This window comes from Podarcis muralis, chromosome 16, assembly GCF_964188315.1.
Source record: "Podarcis muralis chromosome 16, rPodMur119.hap1.1, whole genome shotgun sequence".
NCBI classification, from domain to species: domain Eukaryota; kingdom Metazoa; phylum Chordata; class Lepidosauria; order Squamata; family Lacertidae; genus Podarcis; species Podarcis muralis.
In genome coordinates, this window is record NC_135670.1 from 10,313,199 (window position 1) to 10,332,871 (window position 19,673).

At 48.0% G+C, this 19,673-nt stretch overlaps 1 protein-coding gene across 1 annotated transcript; it reads left to right on the forward strand.

Moving 5' to 3' along the window:
• Positions 1-741: 741 nt before the first annotated feature.
• Positions 742-19,012, forward strand: DAP3 (death associated protein 3). Its single transcript, XM_028709394.2, has 13 exons — positions 742-808; positions 1,874-1,923; positions 2,871-2,993; positions 7,913-8,014; positions 8,285-8,393; positions 9,240-9,332; positions 11,171-11,301; positions 13,869-13,949; positions 14,937-15,095; positions 15,232-15,291; positions 16,961-17,050; positions 17,833-17,950; positions 18,833-19,012. Exons 2-13 carry the CDS (start codon positions 1,882-1,884, stop codon positions 18,916-18,918), a joined length of 1,194 nt encoding a protein of 397 aa, XP_028565227.2. The 5' UTR covers positions 742-808; positions 1,874-1,881; the 3' UTR covers positions 18,919-19,012.
• The last annotated feature ends 661 nt before the right edge of the window (positions 19,013-19,673 follow it).

The window sequence follows — 19,673 nt, forward strand, 5'->3', positions numbered from 1 at the left end:
CTCTAACATCTTGAGCGTCTATGCTCCCACTATGTCCTCTATAGGCCTGTGATGGGGGCAAGTCTTCCCTTGCTGACAGTTAACAGTTGCCAGGCAACAGTTCCCACTGATGTCCTCTGAGGCAAGGGAGCAGGACTGAGAAGCTTTTTCCTTCTTCTCCTGCTTAGCTCATAATTTCCTTTTCTTTCTTCATGCACATCCAAACAAAGAAGCCCTTGAGACTCCCTGTGGGTGACCTTGGGCTAGTTGCTCTCTCGTGGACCAACCTACCTCCGTGGGGTTGTTGTGATGGGGAGAGTGGGTGGGTTCCCTAGACCAGATGGATGGGAGGTTACCTGTTTCTAGATTGTAAACCTTGGATGATCCTTGGATGAAATTTAATAAACAAGCAAACAAACATGGAGACCTACAGGTTCTCCATTACTTGGCTAACCTCTGAGTTTCATCAGAAAGCATTACGTGCTGCTGCCCTACTAAATGCTGGGATTATTAAAGTTGAGACCTGTATCTTCTCAAAACCCAATTGATTTGTAGGATAAAATGTCCATAAGCATGAACCCACTTTACAAAGTCAAAATGTGAGGAATTAAGCTTCATACCATTCCTGTTCAAAGTGACAAACCTGTTTTCCTGTTTTGGGTGGGGAGTATGTGTGCTGCATATGGTCAAAGATAACTTTTGGGAAATCTGACCTTGTGTCCAACTAATTATTTTTGTTGTTGTTTTCCAACACAGGAAGAGTTCCTGAAGAGAAAGCTATACCAAAGAGTCAATGAAAGCTTTTTCAGACTCTGCTGCTCATTGGAAGGTTGGTATTCTGATTCGAGGCTATCCATTACAATTTGGCTTATCTGAGAAGCAAATTCTGATATCCTGTGTTAGTTGCACATAGAGTAGACTCATTTAAACCAATGGACTTGCCTGTTGATTAATTTCATTGGGTCTGCTTGCAAGTATGACTTGGGTATCTCCAAAAATGCTTTGGTTTACTTTCTCCTCACTTTGTGGGCTACGAACTAAAAACTCCTTCTACACCAAGAAGCTTGTTGGACGTATAATTAACTAATGGAACACACTGCATGAGATGTGGTGATGGCTGCTAGCTTTTTAAAAAATTTATGAAATAGCATCTCAAGCAATTCAGTCCTACACAAGTCCAATTAAGTTCAATGGGAATTATCCCCTAAGAAGATTTGAGGTTTTCTTTTTTTACAATCAAGCGGTATATAAATTTTATGAAATAAATTATTGCATACGAAGAAGATTTCCATATTTTTACTGAGAATGCCTTATTTATTCAGTTTTATGTTTTTGCAATGACCTCAAGAATTCTTGGTTAGGATGCATTCACCTTGCTATTTGTTTTTTCCTGCCTGGAAGACAAAAAATTGTATTCTCTAAAACAGGAATGTGGAACCTGTGGCCCTCCAGTTGTTGTTGGACTGCCATTCCCATCATCTCTAACCCTTGGCCCTGCTGGCTAGGACTGATGGCAGCTGGAGTCCAACATGATCTGGAGGACCACAGACTCCTCATCCCTGTCCTAAACGGATGTGGAATAGTTACTAAACTAACACCAGGTAGAACAACAAAGAATATTGCAGGCTGACATTCAGACTTTTTAAATACTACAACTCCCATCAGCCCCAGCCAGCATGGACAGTGGTCAGGGCACCACATTGGTTTGCCATTGCCTGCCTTCTGTTGGAAAGAAAAAATAGGTCTTTGGTCCACTTCAGCAAGGCGGTTATGTGCTCTTAATGGATGTTCTTAGAGAGCTACCTTGAATTTTCAGAAAGTTAAGATGCAAGTAATTTAATAAATGCATAACAGCTTTCTGTTCCGAATAAGCTCTGCTGTTTTTCATTGCCAGGGGCAATAATGCTGAGGAATCTGAGGAGACTCGTTTGTCGGGGATACAAGGTGAGCCCACCCACACATCCCCTTCTGTGAGGGCAGCACAAATGTAGCTCCTGGGAATATATATCTAGCTGGAACTGAATCAAATTTCTGCAGTTCTTTTAGCCTTTCTTTCCTCCCATCTGGAAAAACAGGAAATCTCACTTTCCTGACCTAATGCGTTTCTGCATAATTCAAATAGCTAATAGAAGAATGGAGATTCTGTGGAAACAGCTCCACCTTATGGGCTTTGGCAGCCTCAGTTCCACCCTATGGCTGCTTAGGTGTGGGGGTTGCCTTTGGAAGGCTCTCAGCCTTTGCTGGCGGTGGATCTTGGGCAAGGGCTACTTCTCCTCCCATGTGTGACATGACTTCCTGGCTTGTATTTGGTGATTCTTAGCTGAGGTTGCTATTCATTATGCCTTAGCTACATTGTTCACCTGCAGGGTTTCCTGGTCTCCATGGGAAAGGTCCCAGCTTCAGTTCCTGACACCTCTCAGTTTAATAAGAGGGACTATGAGGAGAAAGCCCTCCTTAATCTTATTTATATACCATTTATATTCATATACCATCTGTATATAATGTTGAGCTGTCCCACCCCCACGCCATTTTGGCCAGTGGGCAGACATGCCTGGTTGTTAATCCCCTCAAATCAGGTGACCCAACTTCAAAGGAAAGAATCAGGAGTGCGTTCTAAAGTTCCAGTCAGGAACTCCTGAGCGCACCCAATCTGTGCACCGCTTGCTGTCACCACCAGTCAGCTGATAGATGCTTAAACAAGAAATAAATCAGAACCTAAAAAGCCCCGCACACATCTATACACATAAAAGACAGGCCCAGCAGATCCCGCCACACCAAAAGTGGCCTCAAATACTCTTCAGAGTAAAAAGCAACTCTATTGGAGGCTGTCATCATCTGCCGGAGGAGACTACAATGTTTTGCCATATATACGGTGCTCTTTCTTTCCCTAGCTGGAACATGACTGTTTTTTACAAGCCGGTCCCAGGAACTGGCAAAGCACTGCTGCTAGCCAGGATCCCCACTTTGCACCAGAAAAGCCCAGAGCAATCTTCCGCACCAGCGAGAATGACCCGGTGAGTTGTTGTCAGGAAGGTGGTAGAAATATGAGAGTTCTAAGCAGCTGTCTTAAGGTGGCTGCAGACAGAATGAGAGTGGTGGTGGTCTTGGTGATGCATGTGAACTTGGTGAGAGAGGCAGGACCATACTGCTTGAAGGATCAAGTACAACCTGGGGAAGGGTTGTAGCTCACTGGTAGAGCATCTGCTTTGCATGCAGAAGGTGCCAGGTTCAATTCCCAGCATCTCCAGGCAGGCCAGGGAATTATCCCCATCTGAAACCTTGGAAAGCTACTGCCAATCATTGTAGACATTGCCGAGCTACATGGACCAATGGTCTGACTCAGTATGTTGCTTTGTGCTTCTAGCCCAGCCTTGTGTTTAACAACTTGCCTGGTGGCTGCAGGTGACAAGGAACTCTATGCAGGTGGGTGAGTGGGCTGGCAGAGAAGCAACAGAACTTTGCATCGTTCTTCCCACCTGCTTCATAGAATGCTTTTTTTTTTTAGCTTACTGAAGACCCTCCTCTACAGTGAGCGTAGAAATAGTCTGCCTTTTAGCAGACTAGTAAAATGCTTTTGTAAGGGACGCGGGTGGTGCTGTGGGTTAAACCACAGAGCCTAGGATTTGCCAATCAAAAGGTCGGCAGTTCGAATCCCCTTGACGGGGTGAGCTCCCGTTGCTCGGTCCCTGCTCCTGTCAACCTAGCAGTCCGAAAGCACGTCAAAGTGCAAGTAGATAAATAGGTACCGCTCCAGCGGGAAGGTAAACCGCGTTTCCATGCGCTGCTCTGGTTTGCCAGAAGCAGCTTAGTCATGCTGGCCACATGACCCAGAAGCTGTACGCCGGCTCCCTAAGCCAATAAAGCGAGATGAGCGCCGCAACCCCAGAGTCGGCCACGGCTGGACCTAATGGTCAGGGGTCCCTTTACCTTTAAAATGCTTTTGTACTCTGGTAAATTCAGAACAAAAGGAAGCTGTCTTATAGTAAATCAGACCATTTGTCCCTCTAGCTCAGTGTTGTTTACACTGACTGGCAACAGAGCATCTTCTTTGGATTGGAGAAAGTCCCAGGTTCAGTCCCTGGCATCTCTGGTCAATCTATTACTCTTTGATTTATTTAACAGATAGAAATCATGGGCAGAGGCCATTTAAGTGGAGTACAAGATGAAAGTGGGATAAAACTCACAGCCCCAAACCATTCATCTAAAACTCTAAAAACCCAGGAAATCCATATCTACAAATTTGTGATCAATTCCATAAGTGACTGGGCCATGCATTGAGGGAAGCCCCCTTGAATAAAAATATATCTTCAGTAGACGCCTAAGCATCATGACATTAGACACCTGTCTGATTTTGCTTGGTCAGTTATTCCAGAGGGCTGGGCCTGCAGCACTAAAAGGCCAGATTCCAGTGCAAGTTAAGCACATTCCTGGGGCCCATGGCAGTGCTACACCCAAGAGGAGCCCAGTTGCTGGGCAGGGATGGTTAAATGGCTAATGAGAAAGACCCTTCACTGCTTGACTTCATGGAGAGCCACTGGTGATCTAAGCAGATGTCCATATATGTTCATTAGATATTCATAGAGAAAGACAGTGGCTTTGGGGGCACTGCTGGGCAATTCCCCAACCTTGAAACCCTTGGGATTTCCTGACGTCTAGAGCAGGGAAGGGGAGCCCGTCAAGACTTCCAGATGTTGTTGGACTACAGCTCCCATCATTCCCAGCCGTTCTCCATGCTGGATGGGACTGATGGGAGTTGGAGTCAAAGGGCACCCTGAGGGCTGCAGACTCTCCATTCCTGTGCTAGAGCTCACCATGCATGTTGTTATTGCAATACTAATGAACTCCAGTTTTAATTACTATGTAACGTATCATGTGCTGTGAAATAATGTTTGCCTAGGAAACCATTTAAAGGACTCCTATTTGTTAACCATCATTGTCAACCGATCGATTGACTGCATATAATTCTGCTTTGCAAGTCTTCTTATAAGGCAACTTTGAATGTCAGCTAAGAATCCCCACCTGATTGATTAGTGTTGGGCACAAATATGATACCTCTCTATACAAGACACCACTTTATATGCTGAAGCCGCACCTCTTCACCCTAGCCTTTGACAACTTATATGTACATATTTAACACCTGCCCTAGTTTTCTGATGTAAATCGTTTTAACTGATTTTTAAGATAGTATTTTTGCATTGCTGTAACCCACCCTGGGAAGGGTGCATAAGCAAGCTGTTGTCACTCTTCTTCCCTGTGACTTTTAGGTGAAGAGTGGGTAAAAAAGCTGCAATTATTATTATTATTATTATTATTATTATTATTATTATTATTATTCCCTGGGGCCATGTGTCAAAGGGTGCATTAGAAAGCTAATCATCATCAGCGTTCGATAGCAGACATAGCTGTGCTAGCATTGCAGCTGCTAAGCTGTACTGTTGGTGTGTTTTTTTAATGCAGATGAAAAGGAACGGTGGGCTGTGTGTTCTAATAACAGACAAATGCCCAACCTAACAGCCTATCGCTTGTGTCACTGCAGCAGCAACAGCAAAAAAAGAGACCAATCAACATTTAAACAAAAATTTCAAGTAAAATAACTCAGGAGGCTGCTGGTGGGGGCTCCTTCCTTTTTCACAAGCTCAAACCTGCCTCGGTTTCTCCTTTCCCGCCCCCTGCCAGCGGCACAAAAAATTGTTTGGGTAAATCGGCCTCCGGAGGTGCTTTACTGTGCCCGCTGGGAGCCTTTTGACTGCCGATTCTTCTGGGGTCTCCATGGAAACGGCAACAGGCAGGCGGACCCCGTCACGTGACAGCCCCCCCCCCCCCGACCGCCAAGCATCAGTGCCGAAAATGCCCAGATGGCAAAGGGATTGCCTTTGCCCTCTCAAGTCTTGGTGGCTGTTGCCAGGCAACTGGCCTCTGGGCTTATTTGTTCAACGGCAACATACACAAATCTGGGCTCAGGCAGCAGAAGCTGAAAGCAGACTCAATAATGTCACCTTCCTCCAACACCTCCTGCCGTCCTTCCCGCCCACCACCCACCTGCATTCGCAGTTCAGCACCCGATTGCTTAAACTGCAAGGTTCCGAAGAACTCGGGGAATTCTGCTTTGGCGTGGTGTTTTGCATGTGGGGTATTCCCTGTAGAATTGCGCCTTCGGAGAATCTTCAGGCGTTCATTTAAAACAGGGATGGGGGAGCCCTTTTCGTTCCAGCCCAGGGACCATATTTCCTTCTGGGCAACTTTCTGGGGGTCACATTCCAATGGTAGTTGGGGCCAGAGGCAAAAATGGGTGGAGCAATGGGTGTGATTTATTTATTTCACAGTGGTACCTCAGGTTACATACGCTTCAGGTTACAGACTCCGCTAACCCAGAAATAGTGCTTCAGGTTAAGAAGTTTGCTTCAGGATCAGAACAGAAATCGTGCTCCAGCGGCGCGGTGGCAGCAGGAGGCCCCATTAGTTAAAGTGGAGCTTCAGGTTAAGAACAGTTTCAGGTTAAGAACGGACCTCTGGAACAAATTAAGTACTTAACCCGAGGTACCACTATATTTTATTACTTTTGTACAGTGGGCTGGTTTCTACACACACACAGACACACACACTCCTCTAGCCAAGCATGGAAGAGGCATGGCCAGGGTATAAGGACACATTCCAGCCAGGCAAGAACACTAAAGGAGGGTACAAACAGGGCCGATGAGAGGTGTGCCCAGAGCGTCTTGAGAGTCTTAGAGGCCCCTGGACTTGGGGTTCCCCATCCTTGGTGGCTTCTGGGAATCCCAGTAGCAGAACTCTAAAGGCAACAGCCCTTTTCTCTTGTTCAGTCCCAGCATCTGGTTTTGGGGGTACACTGCCCCTGGAGGCTCCATTTAGCTATTTATACTGTACCGCGCTGCATACAGTAACTGTGGCACCACCCCCACTACGAACAGATGCAAAAAGAAATTTCACAATATTTATGCAATGTTTGCAGAGTGAGATATAAGCGGTCATAGCTTTTCTGACTTGGGGCTCAGCTTTTTTTGGAATATTTGAGGCCTGGGACCAAGCTTTTTCCTCTGCCTCTGCAAATGGGCCAGGTGAAACATGAAAAAATGTAGCCCTGGTGCCGAAAAAGCTTCCCCACCCACCAACGTGCAGCACCTGCTGTTCAAAATCCAGCAAAAAAGCCACTCTCGTGAGTTGGCATCTTGACATGCCAACCCCCGGTCACTTCCACAGGAAGCTGCCATCAGACCGTGTTGGAGCCTTAGACCCTTTAGCGCAAGATTGTCTACACCAGGGGTAGGCAACCTAAGGCCCGGGGCCCGGATCCGGCCCAATCGCCTTCTAAATGCGGCCTGTGGATGATCCAGGAATCAGTGTTTTTACATGTGTAGAATGTGTCCTTTTATTTAAAATGCATCTCTGGGTTATTTGTAGGGCCTGCCTGGTGTTTTTACATGAGTAGAACGTGTGCTTCAATTTAAAAAGCATCTTGGGTTATTTGTGGGGCATAGGAATTGGTTCATTTTTATATATTTTTTCAAAATACAGTCCGGCCCCCCACAAGGTCTGAGGGACAGTGCACCGGCCCATGGCTGAAAAAGGTTGCTGACCCCTGGTCTACACAGTGACTGGCAGGGGCTTTCTAGGGTTTCAGGCAGGGGAGAAGCTGGTGGTTGCACCTGGGAGCTTCTGTCACCCTCCCAAGTGGGCCAGAGAAAGAGCAGGGTCATGGGAACATAGAGAGCTGCCTTCTACTGAGGGACAATCATAAACCTTGCCTGGCAGCAGCTGTCCCAAAGTTTCACCCAGGAGGGAGTCTTTCCCAGCCCTGGGGGATTGAACCTGCCACCTTTGGCATGCAAAGCAGGTGCTGTACTCACAGAGCTACAGTCGCACTTGGTTGTTTGATGCATTGTGTGTGCTTCCCCCCACCCTCCCAACACTGCAGGCCAATCACGCGGAAGAGCACATAGGGCAATATTACACGCTCCCCCTCCAGGAGGTGAAGAAGGTGTTTCCTCACGGACTCCCAGCACGCTTCAGGTTACAGGTGATGTGTCTTCCTTGCAGGCCTAAAGGTGGAGGGGAGAGCAGCAAGGCGGGATGGGACAAAAATATCGGGTCCCAGTCTGAATTAAAGTCCACTTTCTCTGCCTTGAATGCAGCTGTACGCAGCTCTTCTCTGTCTCAGCAATAATAATAATAATTTTCTTACTTGTACCCCACCTGTTGCCCCAGCCACTCTGGGCAGCTTCCAACAAAATACAAAAACACAGTGAGACATCCCACTGCTTCATTGTTGTTGTTTTGTTCGCGACAGATTAAAACCTTTGGCGAGGCCTGTTTCATGGTGAGGGAACCCGCTCTCGAACTCCTCAGCTGCTTAAAACGAACCAACTTTGCTCATCCGGCCATTCGATATGTCATCTGTATCCTATGAATCAGGGCAGCGCTCGTTCTCCTGAGACCACCCTGCAGTTAGGCATTCTGGTAGCAGGCAAGTTCTTGTCCTCATGAAACGGTACAGTGTGAGCAGAGTGCCTGATCAATTCATTTAAGCAAAAGAAAACAGGGATGAGAAGACAGTTAGTGAAAAGAGGCTCAAGTGGCCTTGGTTGGCAAGGGGGAAACCTGGGCATTTGGGGAAAGGCGCAGCCAAGGATTTGGACCCAAATCTCCCTCACTTTGTGTCTCCTTTGCACATTTACCCAGATTCCACCTTCATTCATGAGGACTAGAAACTTCCCTAAAAATTAGGAATGTGAAGCTTTTCATCCCACATTCCTTCCTGGACAACTTTCCAGGAGCCACATGCTTGTGGTGGGTGGAGCAACAAATGTAAATTTTACCTTCGTGCTGTAGGCTGCTTTCTACATACCCTCTCAAACCCCTTTGTCTTCCGTCCTGGCAAAGCAAAGAAGTGTGATCAGAATTTGCAGACATCTTGCCAGGCAAAAACACTCAAGGACAGTGGGAAGCGGGGCTTGTGAGGGGTGTGGCTTAGGTGGAGGGGGTGTGGTCTGAGGAGAATCCCACAGGCCAGACAGAGACACCTGGAGGGCTGCATTTGACCCTTGGGCCTGTGATACTTCACCCTGTTGTTGTTTTTAAAGGTAAAATTCCTTTTCGACTTGTGTTTGTGTTGCTGTTTGTACCTTCGCTCATTCATTGCCCAACAGGGCAACCCTTAATTCTTACTTGAGTCTCGAAGCAGTGGCGGGTATTCGGGTGGGTACATGGATACACCTGTTCTCCTTAGCAGCTTTTATTTGAAGACGGCGAAAAGACCACGGGGAAGACCATGGCCCTCTGCCACGCCATCCATTACTGTGCGAGGCAGGACTGGCTCATCCTGCACATTCCAGATGGTAAGGACCGAGGGGTCTTCTTCTTTGTGCCTGCCGGCCTGTATCCTGGCCTACAGCCAGAGTCTCTAACAAGCATCGTTGAAGCTGCTGCATCACACTTAGCATTTGTGTGTTCCCCAGTGCCTCTCTCCATCCCCGCTGCCTCGATTCCAACCCCACGCTTTTCTAATGAGTGTTCTTAACATTGTCCTTTTGTCACCGGTTGCAAGGGAAGGCCTGCTGTAAGGCACAAATGGCAGCATATAAATATTTTGAAAGGGTGCTTTTTGGTTCAGATTGTAAGGGGAAGAGCTGCTGCTTGGTGGGGAAACAACTGCTTTGCATGCTGACTGTCCCAGGTTAAGTCCCCAGTGGCATCTCCAGGTAAAGGTTGGGAGTATCGCCTGCCTGGAACCCCAGAGAGCTGCTGCCAGTCAGTGTAGGTAATGCTGAGCTAGATGGACCCAGTGGCAGAACGCAGCTTCCTTGTTAAATCAGCTCTTCACCCAGAACCATGAGGACTGGACTGTCACTTTATCTTGACGGTGAGGGCCATAGCTCAGGGGCAGAGCATCTGCTTTGCACACAGAAGGTCGCAGGTTCAATCCCCGGCATCTCCGGTAAGGGCTGGGAGGGACTTCCTGCCTTTCCACCCCTGTCTGACACACATATCCCAACCCATCAGGGAGCATTTATTAGATGAAGCTACAGTGGTATAGAAATAGGGATGGGTCATAACTCATCTGTTAGCCGCTGCAAGAACAACCATTCCCAGGACATGGAAATCATTGCAATTATTTACCATGGATCAATGGTATATGGTGCGATTTGGAAAACAGCATTGTGGGCAGAAAAATTAAAAGAAACACAACAATTTTCATGCAGTTTGGTGTAACTTTATTAATTACAGTGGTACCTCGCAAGACGAATGCCTCGCAAGACAAAAAACTCGCTAGACGAAAGGGTTTTTGGTTTTTTGAGTTGCTTCGCAAGACGATTTTCCCTATGGGCTTGCTTTGCAAGACGGAAACGTCTTGCAAGTTTGTTTCCTTTTTCTTAACACCGTTAATACAGTTGCGACTTGACTTCGAGGAGAACGCGGTGTGGTAGCCTTTTTTGAGGTTTTTAAAGACTTTGGTGATTTTTGAAGCTTTTCCAAAACTTTCCCGACACCGTGCTTCGCAAGACGAAAAAGATCGCAAGACGACAAAACTCGCGGAACGAATTAATTTCGTCTTGCGAGGCACCACTGTATATGAATAATGAGGCATATGGCAGAACAGTACCCATGGTTTATAGCACAGTTGGGCATGAATAAAGCATATATTTTATTTTTCCCTTTTCTCCCTATAAATTCCTATAAAGCCCCATAAAATAAATGGTCATTGAAGGAAAACAGTGATCAACAATCTAAATATATACATCATCATTATTATTATAGTTCATTTCACAACTGTAAAACTTATGATGTATGGACTTTGACTCAACTTTGTCAGTATATTCAGAGGCATTTATTTGAGCATGTACTGCTGTTTTATTCTGACTCTCATTTCATGTAACTGTTGCATTTCTTATATCTAAATGAAATAAAACTTAAAAATAAAACAGGAATGGGGAGCCTCTGGCCCTCACACTGTTGTTTGTCTCCATCTCCCATCAGCCCCAACCAACATGGCCAGTGATCAAGGGTGATGGGAGTTGTAGTCCAGTATTACCCCTGAAGGAGCCACCAGGTTCCCCCATCCCTGCCTTAAGGTTCCTGGCTGAAGCTGTGAAGCCAGTGCTTTTGTTTGGACTGTAAAATGAGCATAGCACAAGCTTGCTGCCCATGGCCCTGCCTCTTCCTCTTCACACTACAGCTCACCTCTGGGTAAAGAATTGCAAAGAACTGCTGCCCTCTTCCTACAACAAGAACCGCCTTGACCAGCCTCTGGAAGCCACGACTTGGCTGAAGAACTTCAAAATCACCAACGAGCGCTTATTGAAAGAGGTCAGTGGCAATGATGGCTGGTGCGGTCAGCAGGGACGTACTTAGGGGTTGGCTAGGTTGTTGCTTCTGTCCAGTTCTGAATGTCTTGATAAACTTCTGGGCTCCTGCACTCTGTGTCTGCAGCCAAGCCTGTACCATTACTTGGCTGAATAAAAAAATCTCTTTCTTACCCACATGCAAAAGCCTCCGTTTGCATGTGCTGGGCAGGAGTCAGGATCCTGCCCACTTGCATGCCTGTCCTAGAAAAAATGTTGTTATCTTGTGTCACAATATAGCAGGTGTCCAAACAGGATATACCATATTTTTTGCTCTATAAGACTCAACTTTTTCCCTCCTAAAAAGTAAGGGGGAATGTGCGTGCATCTTATGGAATGAATGCAGGCTGCGCAGCTATCCCAGAAGCCAGAACAACAAGAGGCATTGCTGCTTTCACTGCACAGCGATCCCTCCTGCTGTTCTGGCTTCTGAGATTCAGAATATTTCCTCCTCCAAAAACTAGGTGCGTCTTGTGGTCTGGTGCGTCTTATAGAGCAAAAAATACGGTAGTCCTTGTTATCTGGCGGATATGAGTACAGTGGTACCTCAGGTTATGAACTTAATTCGTTCTGGAGGTCCGTTCTTAACCCAAAACCGTTCTTAACCTGAGGCGCGCTTTCGCTAATGGGGCTTCCTGCTGACGCCGTGCCGTTGGTGCGCAATTTCCATTCTCATCCTGGGGCAAAGTTCGCAACCTGAGGTACTACCTCCGGGTTAGCGGAGTTTGTAACCCAAAGTGTTTGTATCCCGAGGTACCACTGTACGTAACCTATTGAGTTTCACTGTTTACCACGGCAGTGAAGACAATCCGAGTGAGAATCTTGAACCAGACGACCGCGGCTTGCAAAAGCAGCTCTTTAATCTGAGCAAGCGGAATCTCAGGGTAACTCCAGGAAAGGTTAAGGTTTATTGGCTTGTAGCCACAATACAGTGGTGCCTCGCAAGACGAAATTAATCCGTTCCGCGAGTCTCTTCGTCTTGCGGTTTTTTCGTCTTGCGAAGCACGGCTATTAGCGGCTTAGCGGCTATTAGCGGCTTAGCTGCTATTAACGGCCTAGCGGCTTTAAGAAAAAGGAAACAAACTCGCAAGACGTTTCGTCTTGCGAAGCAAGCCCATAGGGAAATTCGTCTTGCGGAACGACTCAAAAAACGGAAAACCCTTTCGTCTAGTGAGTTTTTCGTCTTGCGAGGCATTCGTCTTGCGGGGCACCACTGTAGCCTTATCCTCCATGAATTTGTCTAATCCTCTAAGAGCCTGCTGGATCTGACTAAAGGCCCACCCAGTCCAGCATCCTGTTCTCACAGCAGATAACCAGAAGCCCCAGTGGGAAGTCTGCAGGTAGGAACCCATTGCAACAGCAACTCTCTCCACTTGGGGTTCCCAGCAGCTGGTATTCAAAGGCACAGCACTGCAAGTCGAACATAGCCGTCAGGACTAGTAGCCATTGAGAGCCTTATTATACAATGGCACCTTCATTGTATAGCTTCCCATGAAGGCTAAAAACACCTCTTTATCCTGGCTTTTGACACTTTAGGTGTATTATTATTATTATTAACGGACACTGAGATCCAGCGTCGAGGGCCGTCTGGCGGTTCCCTCCCTGCGAGAAGCAAAGTTACAGGGGAGCAGGCAGAGGGCCTTCTCGGTAGTGGCACCTGCCCTGTGGAACGCCCTCCCACCAGATGTCAATGAAATAAACAACTATCTGACGTTTAGAAGACATCTGAAGGCAGCCCTGTTTAGGGAAGTTTTTAATGAATTGTATTTTTAATATTTTGCTGGAAGCTGCCCAGAGTGGCTGGGGAAACCCAGCCAGATGGGCAGGGTATAAATAATAAATTACCGTATTTTTCGCTCTATAGGACGCACCGGAGGGGGAGAACGGGGGAAAAAAATCTCCCCCTCTCTGCTCAGCGCCCCTTCAGCGAAGTGGGAGGAGAAACGGAGCCCCTTCCATTTCTCCTCCCGCTTCGCTGAAGGGGCGCTGCGCAGAGAGGGAAAACTGTGCAGCGCCTCTCTAGTGAAGCGAAGCCTGGAGAGCAAGAGGGATCAGTGTGCACCGACCCCTCTCGCTCTCCAGGCTTCAGGCGGCTATCCGCAAGCCTTCGGAGCGCAGCGGGAACTCCTACTGTGCTCGGAAGGCTTGCGGATAGCTGCCTGAAGCCTCCGGAGCGCAGCGGGAGTTCCTGCTGCGCTCCGGGGGTTTCAGGTGGCTTCAGCGAAAGGAACGCGAAGCCTCTGAAGCCCGGGGGGTGCTCTCCCTCTGCGCTTCGGAGGCTTCGCATTGCTATCACTGAAGCCAAGGAGCCTGCATTCGCTCCATAAGACGCACACACAGTTCCCCTTAATTTTTGAAGGGGAAAAAGTGCATCTTATAGAGCGAAAAATACAGTATTATTATTGTTAAAGACTATCCTCTGTGAATTGCTCTAATCATTTTTTTAAAGCCATCCAATTTAGTGGCTACCATTGCTGCCTTTCGTGGGAGCGAAATTCCCTTCTTAACCTATGTCACCTTTGCACACTGCAGATCAAAACGCAGCAGAAGTATATGTGGGGCAAACGAGACAACACTGAGGAAGGCCGGCCCCTAATAGAAGTGGTGGAGCAGGTGAGGAAACGGATGCTCCGCCCTAGATCGCTGGGGAGTGGGGCTAGGGTGTGGGGAGGAAGCATAGTCTAATAACAAGGGTGGGGAAACCTCCGGCCCCCAGGAGCCGAATGAGGGCCTTCCAGGTGTCTGCATCTGGCCACACCTGCTGTCTCCAGGCCACACCCCTCCAGGCTTTACCCCCTCCTCAAGCGCTTTTGCCTGCCTAGAATGCATCCTTGAGGTTCCCCAATGCCCCAGTGGAGGATAGGGAGGGATGTGTGAGGGAATGAACCTACGTGCAAAATTAACATTCCTGGCTCCACCCACTATTGCCTCTGACCCCACCCACCTGTCCCCAGAAGGGAATGCAGCCTTCAGGCTGAGAGAGGTTCCTCTCTCACACCCAATCTAGTCCGTTGTCTGTGAGCAAGGAAGCTGCAGGGGGGGGAGAACTGGGGGCGGGTGGGTAGGTATGGCAGTCATAGCTGCTAGGTGGTGTGGCATAGAGTGTCCGACTAGGGCCTGGGAGATCAAGGTTCAAATCCTCACTCAGTCAGAAGTCACTGCGAGAAGCGAAGTTACAGGGAACCAGGCAGAGGGCCTTCTCGGTAGTGGCGCCCGCCCTGTGGAACGCCGTCCCATCAGATGTCAAGGAAATAAACAACTATCTGACGTTTAGAAGACATCCAAAGGCAGCCCTGTTTAGGGAAGTTTTTAATGACTGTTTTCATGTATTTTTAATCTTTTGTTGGAAGCCGCCCAGAGTGGCTGGGGAAACCCTGCCAGATGGGTGGGGTATAAATGTTGTTGTTGTCGTCGTCATGATGGGCTGCCTCTCAGCTTAACTCATTTCACAGGGTTGTTGTGGAGATTAAATGAGGAGGGGGAGAACCATGTATGCCACACTGAGCTCCCTGGAAGAGGGAAAAAGTGAAATGAATGAACAGGATGGGGCTGCAAGCCCCCAGGACCTCACATCTCTTTCTCTCCCTCCCCACTTTTTAGGGTTTAACTCGGGTGAAAAACTCCAGTGACGTAGTAGGGGTGGTCTTCAAAGAGCTGAAGCAGCAATGCCCAGAGGGGTCCTTCAGGCTGCTAGTGGCGGTGGATGGGGTCAACGCCCTTTGGGGAAGCACAACGCTGAAGAAAGAAGACAAGAGCAATGTATGGCATCTAAGCTGTAGAGGAGCGGCAGGGGTGGGGGAGGCTGCCTCATAGCCAGTCTCCTAAAACATGGGGGAAAGGAGAAAGCTGAAAGATACTCTTGGGTTTTCTGCCCAATTCTCTGTTTTGCCCTTAGGTCTCCCCAGAGGAGCTGACGCTGGTCCACAACCTGAAGAAGATGGTGACTAATGACTGGGTGAGGAGGAGGAGGAGGCTGGAGCTCCTTTCTTTTCCCAGTAGAAATCCATTGACTTGATAAAGCTGTTTGGGAGATGCTCCCAGACCAGCCAAGCTACATAGGCAGGGCTGTGGTTTGCATGTAATGCTAAACCATGGTTTGCTTAAGCCAGGCATGGGGAACCTCCAGCTCACCAACCAGATTTCTGCCATTGTCTGTCCCCAGGTTAGGAGCTGGTTATGGAAGTGGGGTAGCGGTCACTAGGGCCAGGCAGATGTCTGGAGATACAGAGCACTGCCTCTTGCCCATTGCTTGCCTACCACATACGAGTCATTTTGTTGTCACAGAGACAATTCCAGTTGACCAGCATCTCTGTGTGAACACTTGGGGCTGGTTTTATGGCGTTGAATACAGTGTCACTGGTACTTAGAGGAAATCCATCCAACATAAGTTGGATATGTATGGCCAATGACCACGTATATGGGAGTTGCCTCTCAACAAGATTCTTGAACTACAGTTCCCATCAGCCCCAGGCAGCGCAGCCAGCGGTCAGGGATGATGGTGTTGGGATACAACAACAAGGTTATGGGCCCAGCACGCTTCCGCTGCGCAAGCGTATTTCTTCAGGAAATACGCAGACTCTGACTCACACAGCCTGCTCCCTCTTAAGGTGGAACGGAAATATCCTAACAGATGGGAGCTGTAGTCCAGCAACATCTGGAGGGCCACAGGTTCCCTGTCCCTGATCTAGAGGGTCACACACGTTCCACATCTCCAACCCTGCTTCTGTCACCAAGCTGAGTAACCCACAGTGGGATCCTTGCCTTCATGCAGCCGTTGATGGATAAAGGAAACTTTCCCAGAAGGAATACTTTGCATGGGTAGGTGGTTGGTTTGATTGATCTCTTATCGCATTTCTATGCCACTTTTCATTCACATTATGCACCAAGAAACGATGAATTCAAGAACAATCAAACGATGAATACAATACAAACGGTGAATAGCAAGAACAATCACAAACACAACACAAATCATACAGAATAATTAACAGATCATCGGTGGAACAATTATAACCTATAAAAAAACACAATTAACAACTGAAAAAAATAACCTAAACAGCAAAATGGCAACAAAAGTCATATAGTGTTCACCAAGTACTGCAGCATTTATACATAGCTGTCAACTTTCTCCTTTTTTAAAGGGACATTCCCTTATTCCGAATAGGATTCCTCGCAAGAAAAGGGGAAAGTTGACAGCTGTGTATTTATAATGTGTAAAACGACATTAACAACATTAATAAACTAGCAGCCAAAAAATAAACTAAGCACTGTTGTATTCATACACTCTCCCCATGACTCGAAATCTTCCACTTTACTTAGTTCATCAAAAGACCCATGCAAATAATGCGTGTAACTCTGTTCTGAAGGCTCCTAGGGCTGGAGGTGGAGCAGTACAGGTGAAACCAACCAGCTCATGATGGCAAACAGAGTCTCTCTCCCCTCACAGTTCTTCCTCTGGAAACAGCTCCCTCATGAAGGCTCCCGGGCTGGAGGGTGGGGCAAGGGAGGTGGAGAAAGCCATTGCCTGATGGCTAACAGAAAGTCTCTCCCCTCCCCAGAGGAGAACAGGATTGCCTCTTCTGATGTGCTGTTTTTTTTCTCTTTGTGTGGTTTCTTTTTTTATAAAGACCGGTGGAGCCATCGTGACAACCCTCAGCCAGACAGGTGCTCTGTTCCAACCCCGCAAAGCTTACAGGCCCCAAGAATTGCTAGGAAAGGTGAGTCTGGCCCTGGGATGCTGCCAGTACTGAGTTGGCCGTGCTGGTGGGGGCTGATGGGAGTCCAGCCACACCTGGAGGGGCACGGGTTCCTTAGCCTAATAATCTACAGCTTCAAAGCAGAAGCTGTAGTGCTTTTTACATTCCATACAGCGTCTAGAACAGGGATGAAGACCCTGTGGGGCCCTCTAGGTGCTGTTGGACTCCACCTCCCATGAGCCACTGCCAGTATGGCCAATGGTCAGGGATGATGGGAGCTGAAGTCCAACAGCATCCAGAGGCCTACATGTCCCCCCACCCCATGCTTAGGACCTTTTAAAAAGGTAAAGGTACCCCTGCCTGTACGGGCCAGTCTTGACAGACTCTGGGATTGTGCGCCCATCTCACTCGAGAGGCCGGGGGCCAGCGCTGTCCGGAGACACTTCCGGGTCACGTGGCCAGCGTGACAAAGCTGCATCTGGCGAGCCAGCGCAGCACATGGAACGCCGTTTACCTTCCCGCTGGTAAGCGGTCCCTATTTATCTACTTGCACCCGGGGGTGCTTTCGAACTGCTAGGTTGGCAGGCGCTGGGACCGAGCAGCGGGAGCGCACCCCGCCGCGGGGATTCGAACCTTTTATTGCTATGCAATTCTGTAATCTGCCTCATTTTGATTTGAAGGGATTCTCCCCAAACTCACCACCCCGCCAATTCCCCCAAGACTCTTGGATAAGCGGAGGGAAACAGAACTGTCAGATCTCATATGATTAACCATTTGCTCTTCCCCTTTTGCCCCCACCCCAGGAGGGTTTTGATGTCCTGGACCCCTTCATCCCCATCCATGTTCTCAACTACAATGACCGAGAGTTTGAGAGCTGCTACCAGTACTACTTGGAGCGCAAGTGGCTTCAGCATGAAAAAGGTGGGTCACAGAAGAGAGAGCTGAGTGAAGGATGGGAGGATAGAGAGCAGGTTGTATAGAAACTATCCTGGGTATTTTGGCAGAGGTGCAATTTACATTCCTTGTTCTGCCCACCTTTGCCTCTGGTCCAACCTGCCACCAGCATGCGGATCCCAAAAGGTTGCAGAGAATAATAATAATATTTTTTTATTTATACCCTGCCCTCCCCAGCCAAGGCCGGGCTCAGGGTGGCTAACAAGCAATAATAAAAATAAGTTGAATGAATACAACTTAAAAACAAAATTAAAATACAACATTAAAATATTGAAACATTAAAATATTAAAATGTAGCCTCATCGCAGGAGGAGAAAGGAAAAGAAAAAAGAAAGAGGAGGAGGGAATCAAATTGGCTCCAAGCCAAAGGCCAGGCGGAACAACTCTGTCTTACAGGCCCTGCGGAAAGAAATCAGATCCTGCAGGGCCCTGGTCTCATCAGGCAGAGCGTTCCACCAGGCCGGAGCCAGAGTTGAAAAGGCCCTGGCTCTGGTTGAGGCTAATCTGACTTCCTTAGGGCCCGGGACCTCTAGGGTGTTGCTGTTTATGGACCTTTAGGGTCTCCGTGGGGCATACCGGGAGAGGCGGTCCCGTAGGTACGAGGGTCCTAGGCCATGAAGGGAATGTTTCCCTCATTGTGTGTGTGGGGGGGGGAGATTGTTCTAACTAGATAATGGGGCGGGGGGGAGGAGATGAGGCAACAGAACTGGAAGTGTAGCTTCTGCATGTCCTGCTTTCTTGGTTGTGTGTACATAACAAGCTGCAACCATTCTGACATAAACTCTCTCCATCCCCCTCCCCTTCTTCTTTTGCCTTTGAAATCAAACTCTCTTCACACTGCCGCACCAGCCAGCACAGATGAAGGCCGCAAGGAGCTTCGCTTTCTCAGTGGGCAGAACCCTGGACTGCTTGACCAAATCAGCTCCTTCTTGTGACATTGTGTCCCTCCTCCCCACCCCATCCCCAAAACATTGACATCACAGCCCAAGGAACTCCTTCCTGTTCAATAAAAAACCAAACAGAAAGCCACTTTTGTTTTAGCATGGTCTCTCTGTGTACACATGTATAGGGTTAGGAAAGGGGGAGGGGGTATTTCTTGCTGCAGCGATATGACAGGGGTTGGGGAACCTGTGGCCCTCCCATGGTTCTTAGACTCCAGCTCCCATCAGCCTCAGCTAGCATGGCAAGTGGTCAAGGATGATGGTAGTTTGGTTACCGTCATGATGGTAGAGTGAAAGTTTGGGTAAGCAGAGATGGGTTTTTCTCTCAGTTGGAATGAAGCTTCTCATAAGACGGAAAAGTGGATCAGTTCAGGATTGTAGCGTTAAGTTTGATGGGGCAACACAGAAACCCAGAGCACCAAATATGGGAGACCATGCTCTTCTTAACTCAGACCTTGTTTTGTGTAAAATCCATTTAAAGTGGTACCTCAGGTTAAGTACTTAATTCGTTCCGGAGGTCCGTACTTCACCTGAAACTGTTCTTAACCTGAAGCACCACTTTAGCTAATGGGGCCACCTGCTGCTGCCGCACCGCCAAAGCACGATTTCTGTCCTCATCATGAAGCAAAGTTCTTAACCTGAAGCACTATTTCTGGGTTTGCGAAGTCTGTAACCTGAAGCGTATGTAACCCGAGGTACCACTGTATTAAAAAAAACTTAGAAGTGTGGCCGCCTTGCAACATTGCCAT